Here is a 13011-nt window from a genome sequence, read left to right as displayed (position 1 = left end):
GGCAACTTACGACTGAGCATGCTTTAGTGTGTGCTGCTGCACGAGCTGGTGTGGGAGCAGCAACACACGTACACATACACACACACTCACACATACACACACAGTGCCAAGGCAACTAGGAAGACTGGTGAGGAATACTCAATAGTATAGGAACATTGACATTCTGGGATACTGGTTGAATACAGCAGCAGTTTAGACCACTGGACTACTGGGTGGGGTTGTAATGGCTACTGGCGAGGGTGATAGTAACATGTGTGCACGAATGTGTGCACCTGTGCAGAACATTGTGTTCTAAATCGTAAACCAATGTCCGTCCACACACACACACAAACACACTCACTCACACACACACGCGCGCGATGCCTGTCTGTCCTAAAGCATATTTCATCATTAGCTCTAAGCAGTTAATCCTCTGCTCCACTGACCACGGCTCAGCTCAGTCCATTTCAATAATCTGCATCTGGGGCTAACCAACCCATCATATACAGACAAGAACACACACACACACACACACACACACACACACACACACACACACACACACACAAACAAACACACAAACACACACACACAAACACACAAACACACACACACACACACACACACACACACACACACACACACAAAACAAGGACACAATCAACCCACAAAACATATGGGATTGGTCCAGAGCAATAAATATCTCAAGTCAAAGCTCTCACACCCACACACATGTAAATTTATCCATCCATAATCTATTGTGCCGACAGAGACGCCAGTTAGTAGGACAGCCTCCGTTCATTTATGACGGTGAGTGCCACAGAAATGTAACATTAATTGTAATTATAATAAGTGCAAAATAAAAAATATGCACATATATTTCCATCAATGTGGCTTTACAGTCCAAACCATTGTTTCCTCATGAGACTGCAAGGTTTAAACTGTTGCTGAGCAAACTCATAAATCCAGTGGAATTTTTCATTGAGCTCTCAACACTACAAAGCCTTTGAGTAGCTAATTGGAACCAGTATCCTCATATATCTTCACGGCAAGGTGATACAGAAGAGAATGTCAACTTCCTTCTGAAACGTTTGGTGAGAAACTTCCAACTACATATATTTAGTAATGGCTTTTAATGGCTACTTTTGAGCAAAGAGCGACATGGCAGAGGAAAACAAGCCAGTGGAAAAATGAAATGAAAGATAAATAGCATGTTTGTGATGAGGAGAGCAGCAGACAATTAGGGAAAGGAAAAAAGATTACTGTAGCTGGGGAGAGGGGTAATGAGACAGTCAAGAGAGTGCAGGCCAGACATAGTATGACACAGAGAAACTGACAGAGCTTGAGACAAAAGTGAGAGTTTGACCTTTCCCTAACCAACAACAAACATTAACCAATCAGCGTCGGAATTGACCTGTTTCTCGCTCATGCCATTTCCCCTGACAACCTTAAATGACAGGTCTCCCTGTCTCTCTCTACATGACTCATGCAGGATTTTCTCATCTTCTTTAAGAAGCTATAGCTTTGGGATCTACAATTCATTCACCTTCCTGTCTCTCTCTCCATCTTTTGTCTTTCTTTCTGTGCATTTGCTTCTTCTCGCCTCTTCTCTGTCTGACAGGGACAGATTGAAAAGTAGCAGCACTGGTTAAGAAGTGAATGAATTGTCACATCCCAACACCCTGCTCTTTGCCTTTGGCCAAATACTGACAAATGCTCTGTGGAAAAGATGTTTTTTTCCCTCTCCCTTTTTCCCCCCTCTGTGCCATCACTCCAACAAGCGCACACATGTCGGCTTTTTCAAACACTACCTTTGGCAGTTCTTTGGTAATATCTAGGACACAGGAAAACACACCCATTTTTAAGCTTCTTCAAGCTCACTGCCTTTGCATGCCATGCCTTGCTCATTTTTGTGTCTCTGTCTATGTCAAGTTCAAGGTTAGCTGCTCATTGTATTGAGCACCAATGCTCCCCCATCGGGATGAACAGAGGGGAGATGCATTAGCACCTCGGCAGGTGGCCCTCAATCTCATCTCTTCCCTCTCTTTTCTTTCCACACCACCCTCTCGTCCCAAAGTCCACCTCTCTATCCACAGCCCCATGGAGGTACCTGGCCAGCCTTTGTCCAGCAGTGTGTACGTGGGCTGATGTGTGCACTGATGCATGCATGTGTGCTTATCTCAATGCATGCAATCGTGTGCAGTGAGTATCATGTATGTGCCAGCATAGACGTGTACCTCTCATGCTAATGTGTAGCATGACCAGATGACCATAAACTAAACCAAAGCCTGCAGGGGGGTTACGGCTTTCCCCTTGACCTACTGCGGTGCACTGACCTGCAGTAAATGGGTTTAAACCTTACCCAGGCACATCCTTTTATCTCCATCACATCTCCATCTCCTCCTTAAGCCACAGACCAACGCACACACAAACTGACCAACAGACAGGCTGACAGAAGCCATATGGTCCATTCACTTCCAATGGCAGGAGGTAGCCATCAAAGAGCTCTCACAGCAGCTCCACTCAGCCATAGACAGATAGACCAAGGGAGGGAGAGACATGAAGGGAAAAGGAAGAGGGAAATTATGAGGAGAGGGCAAATAGAGGTAGAGAATGGGAGGGGAAGCAGAGAAATAAGAGGAGAAAGAGGTGGGAAGTGTGGTGAAGAGTACAGAGGAAGAGACATTCTAACAATTCCGAGCCAGAAGTGAGGTGGAAATGGAAAGAGTTAGGGGAAGGCATGGAGGTGTACAGATCATATAAGCCCTGTGTGAAACAGTAAAGGCCAAACATGGCTGTAGCTGTGAGCATGTGCAGAATTCTTTTCTTTTCCATTTGACAGCACTGCCTGTTTTATGCTGACAGGAGAGTGTTACGAAACTCAGCTTAGACTGTGTCAATACGGCCTTTACACAGCACTGCCACTCAGCACCAGACATGTGAGGCAAGGGTTCGTTGCTGTGCTTGTGTTTCACCCTAGGCACGTGGTATTGTACTTCTAATGTTGTGAGGCTGGTCCTTACTTCATCAAAAACTGTTTGAGAGTCAAGACTTGCTTTTGGGGTTAAGGTTAATATATAACCTTAATAAGTTCAATATAAAGAGATCTTTTCTCTCATAGTTTGCCTTTATTCTTCTATTGTTGAATTTTTGCTGTCTCTTTCCGATCCAGCCTTACTTCCCAGACTCTGTCACTCCTGCTTTCCCACGCCTTCATAATCATCTTTCTGTTCATGTTTCAAACTCACTACACATCCTAATATATCCCCCCAACCACAATGATCTCAAGATATTTCCACCAGCACCACTTCTGTCTAGACTCCAGGGAAACCTGTCCTATCTTCTTTATTCGTGGGCAAACATTACATTAAGATACATAACCAGAATGGGGCCTAATCGCCCAAGTCTTTCTCTCTTGCCATCTCAGATGCTGTAATACATCTCCAACTGATCTCCACTTTAGGTTGAAGTTAAGGTAAGGGTTGGGGTTAAGTATGCAGTTGCGTTAGTTAAGGATAGGTTTAAGGGCTAGAGAGTACATTATGTTAATGACGATCCATCAGTATACTACCATGTCTGTACTCTGATCCACAGGCCTCACGTTATACTAGCAAAATTTTACTCTAACTGCCATTACATAAAACTATTTCACAAGCAAATTGAATTTAATTCACTCAGCTTCCTGCCCAACTCAACTTCATGATGTCATAAATGTAAGCCTGTAAACACTAACATCCAGCTCACCCAAACACCATTGCATTAAAGTCCATCCGCTCTTTTACCGTAATGCTTATATTTATTCAGGATGGTGTGTTAGTCACAGGAACATAAATAACAGTGAAAAAAAACAGAAAGAGTGAAAGAGAGTGTGTGAGAGCAGATCTGAGAGAAAGGAAGAGGAGGGGGTTGAGGGATGGAACAAGTAAGGTGGAGGAGTGTATATAAATCAACATCCATTAGCTGAGGGGTTATAAAGTCACTGATGAAGGAGGTGGACTAAAGCTCAGACCTTTTATTGTCTTGTTGTTGTCTTTTATTGCCTGTGATGTCATCTAATGGTATACAGTTAACGACAGGGGAGTAGAAGTATGTACATGGGAGGGGAGGATGGGGCTGTAATGGGGCTGTGTGCAAGTGTGTACGCCTGTGTTGACACAGGATATTGATCACCTTTTGTCAAAGATGGCGTGTGGTGTGTGTGTGGGCTTCCTTTGTCTGAATATACCATATGTGCACAATCTGATCTTCATTCATGTCGAGTTTGAATGAGAATAATGCCAAAATCCTGAACATGCAAATCTTTCAAGTGCCAATATGTGGTTTTGAGAGGGATGTCTGGAGAGAGGCCAAGGGAAAGAAGAAGAAAAGCATGACGATAACCAGGACCAGAATTTGTTTGTAACATCCTGAAGCAAAAACAATATTCAGGAAACAGTGAAAACAGCTTGTAACACTTGAGCACTCGATGTCACTAAATTTCCCCTACCTAACTCGTTCTCATCATCATAGATAAGCAGTAGGCATTAAATATGATTACATATTTCCCCCTGCCTACGTGTTGGTTATTGTCACACAACATGGAAAACCACTGCCTCAACCACTCTGCTCCTGTGCAGAACCAAAACAGCAACAACAAGCACAGGGACGTTGGTTGCTTGTTCCGGCCTTCATTTAAATTTCTCCACTCTGTCTTCCATCTCTGTCCCTTCATCTGTCTACATACAACTCATTGAGACAGGGATGTCAGCTATATATTCCATCTCTGTCCAGTCTCTCCCTTTCACCTCAACTCTCCTCTGCTTCCCTAAGTTACTCCATCCTGCTCTCTTTCCTCCTCTCTGTGTAATGCTGTTTTCCCCAAGCCTGTGAGGCTCAATGGCCTGGCCACCCCAGAATTAGTCTCAGTCATGGCCCTACAATATATATATGTGTGTACATGTGTGTATGTGTGTGTGTGTGGGTGTGAAAAAGGGGGGGGGGGGTTAAAAGCACAGGAGCTACCACCCTTGTATCACACCTAGTAGCAGTGCATCATCCCATTAGCCCAGAAAAGGGTTGCCACACAGGGGGAGGGCACAGGAGCATGAGGGGAATCTAAGGTGGAAGCCACAACACACCAAAACCCAGCTTATCCAGTGCTGTTTAACTGTGAGGGGACAAATCTTGTTTAGCCAAGGGCTCTGCTGTCACATAGAGTGTGACATGTTTTTCAAGGGAGAGAGAGTTATGGTCAGAGATGTTCACAAATGCTACAGCTAACACAATTCCACAGGAGCTTCAAAGCCGGCATAGCCCAGTTTTGTTTCCCCTAATGACTAATAATGTGATAATAATCTAGGTTAGTATACAAAATTAGTAAACAAAAATGTCAAACAAATGTGACTTAAAGCCTCTTGTACTGATCCAGTACATAATGCAGTTACATCACTTAATAAATGATGTATTTCATCCCATTCTGATCCTTCAATTTGCCTCAAGAAACAGATAAAAAAACTTTGCCTAATCGATTCTGCAACATGCTGATCTGTGCTGTCTAGCAAGTTCTGCAACATGCTGATGTGTGCTACAATCTGCCCCCAGGGCTCTGGATATCATACGAGTCCAAAGTGAAGGAAAAGTACAGTGGATACTCCTGATACTGGGTGTATACGAGTGTATGTGTGATATATGGTGCAGTGGATGAGGAGGATGTTGAGAGATATCAGATAGGCTTGGCTCTAGGAATAAAACCCCCTTAGGGGCTCTCCTGATCCCCCTTCCTCAAACTCACACACACACACATACACACACACACATATACACACACACACACACACACACACACACACACACACACACACACACACACACACATTGAAATTCTCTCCACAGTGAAGTACACACACTTCCTTTCACTCTCCCTCACTTTCATGCACACATACACCTCTGCCTCTTGCAAATACGGCCGACTCAGCTGATTTGCCTGAAAGTCAATCTGCCTTACTACTACCATCCTTCCTCCAATCCAGCAGTCCCCAATTCCCAGCCCTTACTCCACATTCTAACTGAGGGAAACCAAATCTCTGCTAGCCTTCATCCTATATTCCTCCTCCTTACCTTCTTGACTCGGCCACTTTTTGTGCCCACGAAGACGAGCGAGTGGTTCTTGTAGACGTAGGCAATGACGGAGGTCATTTTGTCGACAGCGTCAGAGAAGACAGGCTTGCCACGCACCATCTCAGACACACCCAATGGTGCGTTCATGTCGAGGCCACAAAAGTCATCATCGATGGTCAAGAGCTGCAGTGCAGAAGAAGAAGAAGAAGAGCGGTTAGTTGAACACAAATCAGACCCAGTTTTCATGAACACTAGGCTTAAAAATGCTTTCAAAAGCATGTTCAAGGTGAAAGGCAATGCTTGAGCAAACACTTAAGCGTGACTTCTTTTCAATTTTTGAAAAGAGCTGTACACCACACAGGGAGAAAGGTTTCAGTGCATTTCCGTACTGAGCATGCAATTCCAGATAAAAGTACAACTGAGCTCAAGATTAATAAAAAATACAAATCAATACCTTGTGTCTGAGTGTGTGAGTGTTTCCACAAGGGACAGATATCGATATGGGGAGAACAAAGGGGAAGGATTTTGTATGTGAGTGACAGAAAGTGTGAACATTTGTATGCATGTGTGCATCTGCTGGTCCACATGCAAGAAAATGTGGAAACAACTAAGAGAGATGAAGATGGAAGAAGACTGCAGTCAGGCTCTAGCTAGTAATAGCGCCAGAGGCTGCTCTGTCAGGCACAATTCCCCACTGTCCACCCAATGCAACAGCAACTGCAGAAATGCCTGTGCCGCAAGATATTCACTGTGAAATGATTCAAAGTGAACTGGGTGAATAAAAAAAATAGTGCTACACCGTCACACAGCTCTGAGGCAAATCACCGCTATGCATCTAAATATACAAGTATTAAAAAAAACAGATTGAGAATAAGGAGAATTAGAACTCTTGATGGGGGATCATCTGTTATGCTTTCTATGAGGACACGCTACTGTGATTTTGTGATTATATACAGATGGGTGTGTTTCATGTTTTGTGCCTCTCTACAGTTTGTGTTTTGCATGCATGTGTTTTATCCTGCAGGGGGGATATTCATACCAGTCACTGTGGGCAGAATGACTTATGGGTTTTGATAAGAGAATAATGGTGCTGGGGATTGGTCATTATTCTGTGTGTATAGATGGATTTGAAACACTGGGTTTAGGACTGAAGCAAGCACTGCTTGATTAATAGCTTCGCAATGTGGTGGGTTGCTGTGAGGAAAAAATGCCTTGGCAGTTGACACAAAGCTTTTTCAAAATGCAGAGCAAACATCAGTAGTTAGATGAAATAGTGGGTGTGAGGTATGAAATCCACATGCTACTGTGATGACTTGATGAAAAGCGATTCGTTGTGGACCAATTTGAATGTTGAATGTTTGAAATGAAACCCTTGTAATACATTATGAACAGCCGTGTTTCACTCATAAACCTTTTGCAGCGTCGGCCAGCCGATGAAAAATTATTGCCGCTGCTGCAATGTCATGAAGTTGCAATTACAACTCTGCAGAGGGCTTTTAATTTGAAACAACAGATAAAATAGAGACACATGGCAACACCCGGCCAAGGTGAGGGAGAAAGAGAAAGACAAGAAAAAGAAAGAAGCTAGAAGATTCAACTAACATTAAGTTGGATAGATATGACGCACACCACCCTTCATAGTTGGAGTGGCCATCGGGCATACCAAGACAAATCCCTGTCAGCTGCTCAATCAGTGGACTGTCCATAAATCTCTAAAGTTTTTACGGGCTCTGTTGTGTCGTTTGTCAATCGGCCCCCTCTGTGTGCCTGTCATTCAGGGTGTCACTCAACCGACACGGTTGTGTAGTGCTGCTAGACCGCAACGTCACTTTTTTTCCTCCAATTCAGGAAATCGAATATTTGCACATAATCACATAATGCATTTAAAATTCATACACATATTTATAAGAGCTTGAAGATCCGATCATCATTAACACGTATGTCATGCAAGAGAGCCAATAAAAACATGGAATGGTCAAAGTTAAGGTGTATTGATTGATTCACAATGTCAACTCATGCACTGAGCAACACGCAAGAAAAAACATTCCACCCCTAAAAAGTTGCCAGTAGCTTTTGAGTGGCACAGTGAATGAAATTATGTTTTCTACCTTGCTATGTTTAACTAGTAAAAGATAAAAAGGCAGAAAAACATCCTTTCATTCATCATTCTCTCTTCTGATGGTTTCTTTATTTGTGATGCATTTGTAAAGAAACATTATAAAGCTGGCCTATTACACTTGGACAGCTTGTGCTGCATCCACAGTGCCTGCTGGTAATGAAAGATTGCTCGTAATATTCGCAAAATGATGAAACTATTCATAAGGTCAGGTTAACATTTTATCTTATAGTCTGTTATAATTGACTAATGTATGTAAACTTGCCACCATAGACACAATTCTGGCGTCAGTACTTAAACAAATGTTGAAATCCAGCCAAAAACTCTAAGCTTCAGAAGGAAAAGGTGAAAAAACTATTTCAAATCTACAACTACTAAGTGGTTTGAGCTGTCAGAGGCTGGATGCTCCGGGGGGCAGAGGGTCTTTTAGTTTATGTCTTATTTTCCGTTTTTCTTCCTGCAAGTGTACCCCCTGGACTCTTGATCAATCTTGCAAGCACCAAATGTCTCCTCACAACCTTTCACTAAAGGCCATCATCATCAGAAGCCTCTGACTGAGCTGCAGAAGAAATATGGGGTCTGCTTTCATTAGACAAATGGAACATGGCTGGTGTAGGCTACAGTGAGCCTTAAGCTATAACATGGGGTTATATGGAGTGGTATGAATGATCAATAATTTGGGTCAAGATCATGTCGTGGTTAGAGGGTTGAGATGAGGATGAAAAGGAACAGCAACAAATGGATTAGGGAGAGAGACAGAGTAAACAAAGGTGAATATATGTGTGCACAACATAAACATATTTAAGTGGACAATGTTTCCTCTGATTTCCCTACCGTCTCCTTTTCTTCCCCCTCGACCTTCTCAGAATGAGCTGCGGTCAAGAATGCACTCTCTGTCCTACAAGTCATGTTGTGGCTCGCTGTTAGACTGATGGTGCTCTCATGAGAATCAGGGTCACTCCGTGAAAATCAAAGTGAAATATCACTCTGCTCTGCAGGGTTACTCTTCATGCTAACCAGCCCCTCCTCTCTAACACAATGATTCATAATCAAGGCAGTTCCTCAAGCCACTACTTATCTCCACTAGCATCCGCTTGCTATTTATTTTTTCCAATCACCAGTAAAGCTGTTTTTCTATGCATTCATTCATAATCCTTGTTTTTGTGACAGAAAGAAACACCCCCTCTGTGTTGCCATCAGTTATAAAGGAGCTTCATTGTCCCAGGGTTCAAAGGTTAACAGGGTCTATCAGAGGCAAAATGGAATACTTTGTAATATTTGGGGTCTCCATGATTGAATGCTTCCTCAAAAGATAGTAAAGGTGCAGCCACTTCTTCCAAGATTGATTATTAAAGTAAAAGTGGTTTTCGTTAATAAAAATGAATAAATAAATAAAAAAATCACATTATGTGTGTTTCCGTCAACACATTGGAGTGTGTGTGCGTAAGTAAGGGGTGATGCATGTGGAGAGGAGGACGAGAATCTTTTTTATATGTGTGAAAATGAGTGTACGAGTGTGTTTTCATCTCTTGTCACTGACACATGCTGGGCTTTTTTTTCCTGCTGGTTGCCAATCACAGCCGCCATCTCTGTCCCGCATATTGCAATCTAATGAAATATACTTTCTGTCTGTAAGCCCTTTCAGGAAGCAGACACATTTTCATTATACCACCACCAAAACATGACATTTGTAGTTGTGACGCCAAAGACGTCTCTAGTCAGAATACCAAATAATATCAGTGTTGCCCTTGACATTGTCTACCAATAAGACAATGCTGTCACTGCTTTTATCATGTTTTCTGCCCCTTTTCATTTTCTCACCCAATCTACTAAATGCATTTTTTCAGTTTTTTCTCTCAACCATTTCTCTCTTAATTTCTGATAGCCAGGGCTTTACAAGTTGTCCAAGCATTGACTGACTACATGAAAATCTTATGGATGATTTTTCATTTTCTTTTTTTCTGTCTTTAACAAGGATCTCCCTCATGAGATGTTTGCATGAACAGATTTGATTTCACCAACTTCTGAATAGACACAAATTATGAATTGTTGCAGAAACTCAACCAAATGTCTCGAGATGTTTGCAAGTAAGAAAAAAAATTACATGTGGTGCCAAACATTCACACGGATTCAATTTATAGTATTTCACTTTTGTCTAATTTTTTTTGGTTGAAATGTGCTCAGAAACATGTCTAAATGTGGACATGTGCTGTCAAAGGCTTCTGTGATCCAGACCCATTGAACAGCCTGGCAGCAGTGTGGAGAGGTTAGCAAGCCTCGCCTATCTAACCAACTAGAGGCCAAAGTCAAGAGAGGAAGTCTGAGTAAGTGTTCTACATAGTAAATCCCACCCCAAAAAGCAAAAGACAGTAAAAACTAAATATTGAATGAGAAACCGAAAACAAAATTAAAATTAAATTAACAAATAGCTTCAACATTACTCACCAAATATACATATAGAAGTGCTCTCATCCTACCATTACTACAAGTTGGGCTTTCAACTCAAGTAGAGAGGTATCCCTGTTTACGTTGGTTATATTATCAAAAGGAAATCAGAAAAGCCATCCAGACATTCATGAACTTATCATTGTTACCCCTAGAAACTCAATTCTTGCTCAGGCTTGGTAGGTATTTCAGCCTGTGTCCGACAGCGTAGCAACGGAGGAGAAAGACAGAGGGTTCCTCCCTAAAGACAGAGGGACAGGAGAGCAGAGTCTCTGTATTTGGACAGAGGCCAGGCAGTGAGGCAGAATCAGGTCACTCTTAGCCATATCCATCTCTCTGCTTCTGTCTGCCTGCCAGGACCAGCACAAAGAGGGCTCTCTTCTGGACTGTGCAGAGGGATCAGCAGATACAGAGTGGAGAGAAAGAGAGGGGGCAGTGGGCGCGCGTGTAAGAGAGAGAGTTGCTCAATGCGATTAGTGGGGACTGAAAGAGATACGCTCTCCAACGCTCTCTGATGTATGGCCTAATCTGGGCTTGTACTGTTCTGAGGGCCCGTTCCATTGGCTACAAGTTCACAAAGTTAATGACACACATTAAACCACAGAGACATGCCGCTCTATGTCGCTGCTCAAATGCTGGAGGCTCCAAAGAGTCCACTTTCTTGCACCTCTAGCTATTCCATTTTATTGCAGTTATCATACTGCATGTGGTGCTTTCAATGACTTTCTTCCCCAATCCATTTCAGTATGCTGATTCTGCACTTTGTTTATTATAAACAGTTTGTTTTACCGTGGAGTTATTCATGACTACATGGGGAAACTCCCCTCACAAAGAAACACTGGAAGAGTAAAATGAAAAAAATGTATCCCAGTGGTTGCTCTTTGTATAATTAGCCACTTACACATCCAGTATTTTCTTCTAGACCTACTGTGCTAAATGACCGACATGCCAGGATGATTGGCAGCACTCGAGAATTATGCCATGACTAAGTGGGTTTTACAGTGTTCATTCAAAGATATAATGTCAACATTCAATTTCACTATAATAAAACACTGACTGTATGACTCCTGCAGAAACAGTGAGTCACTTTGAAGTAAAGCATCTGCTAAACGGTATTGATTACTTTAGCTATATATCAAGATGTATATCACAATGATTTGAAAGCGCCTTAAGTATGTAAGCTCTCATCCTCTAAAGGAAATCATTTTCATCTTTTCATTTCATATGCATAGAATATTTAACTCATGATATTCACATTTTACTAGTACATGGCAATAGAGGAATAAGACCATTTGAATGAAACAGTTTTATGTTGCTTATTTTATCAAATATCAACTATTTCTATGCTACAACAGAGTAGCTGTCACTCAGCAACAGCATCAGCCTCTTCAGTTGGCAGTGTATAAACAATGTGTAACATGTCAAAATAGTTTTGAGTCAAATATTTGCAAAAAATATATCTTTATGGCTGGAGTAGCCACAGTGAGACTGCTGCAAATACTGGAGGGATAAAAAGTCAAATAACTTCAGCCCTTATAAGTTAATTTCAGTGTTTAAATTTTAATTGTTATGATTTACTCAACAGACCAGGTTTTCTAATTAGCACTTATATAATGAACCTGCTACAGTCAGTTATGTTAACTGCACATGACTTCTCTATGTCTTTGGTATTATCTGTGATCTGCCGACACTAGTGGGAAGCTGAACAATTACATCTGGTACCATTTTTTATGCCACTAAAAGTGCAAATTTAAATAAATCTCTAGCCCTCATTTGGTTATGTGCCTGTGAGTAAGAGAGTGTGTGTGCCAATGTGTGTGTGTGTGTGTGTGTGTGGGCGTGTGTGTGTGGTGTGTGGCTACTGTGCCAAGACGTAGTCTGTCTGACTAGTGATCCATGGTGCTTTCCATCACACTAGCAATGCGTGACAGGACACACCATCACACACACCACGAAGTAAAAACACACAAACAGTGCAAAGCACAATTCCACTCCCACTTCACTAAAAATACTCTGCCAACCCTGTTTGCACTCTTCTTTATGTTTTTTTTTTTCTTATTCAGTCCTAACAGCATCTCATCACAACCTTCTAGCTGTTGTGTCCTGTCTCCATAGATGATTTTCCTATTTCCCTCCTCACAAAAACACAGTCTATTTTGGAAACTGTCCAATCTTATACCCAATTGAGCCATCTGAGAGCTCTTCTCCTTTTAGATACCCGATTCAGGCAGAAACAGAATGGGTGAGATAGAAACAGAATGCCAAAGGAGAGAAGCCTCAGCATCAAAGCCATGCTGGTCAAATATTCTTACAAACACACAATTACTTTTGATTGCGCATGTATAAACATATTGGCAAGCGCTGAAGAAACAGTG

At 42.1% G+C, this 13011-nt stretch overlaps 1 protein-coding gene across 3 annotated transcripts in view; it reads right to left on the bottom strand.

Moving 5' to 3' along the window:
* plxna4 (plexin A4) overlaps window positions 1-13011 on the bottom strand; it is a 239595-nt gene that overhangs the window by 191073 nt on the left and 35511 nt on the right. For all 3 annotated transcript variants that reach the window (XM_022748997.1, XM_022748998.1, XM_022749000.1), the window contains exon 3: window positions 6076-6258. In XM_022748997.1, the coding sequence (XP_022604718.1) occupies window positions 6076-6258 (183 nt within the window). The remainder of the gene's footprint in view (window positions 1-6075; window positions 6259-13011) is intronic.

This window comes from Seriola dumerili, unplaced genomic scaffold, assembly GCF_002260705.1.
Source record: "Seriola dumerili isolate Sdu_G_001 unplaced genomic scaffold, Sdu_1.0 BDQW01000138.1, whole genome shotgun sequence".
Classification (NCBI taxonomy): domain Eukaryota; kingdom Metazoa; phylum Chordata; class Actinopteri; order Carangiformes; family Carangidae; genus Seriola; species Seriola dumerili.
The sequence above is the reverse complement of the archived record's forward strand: the minus strand, read 5'-3'. Positions and strand labels throughout refer to the sequence as shown.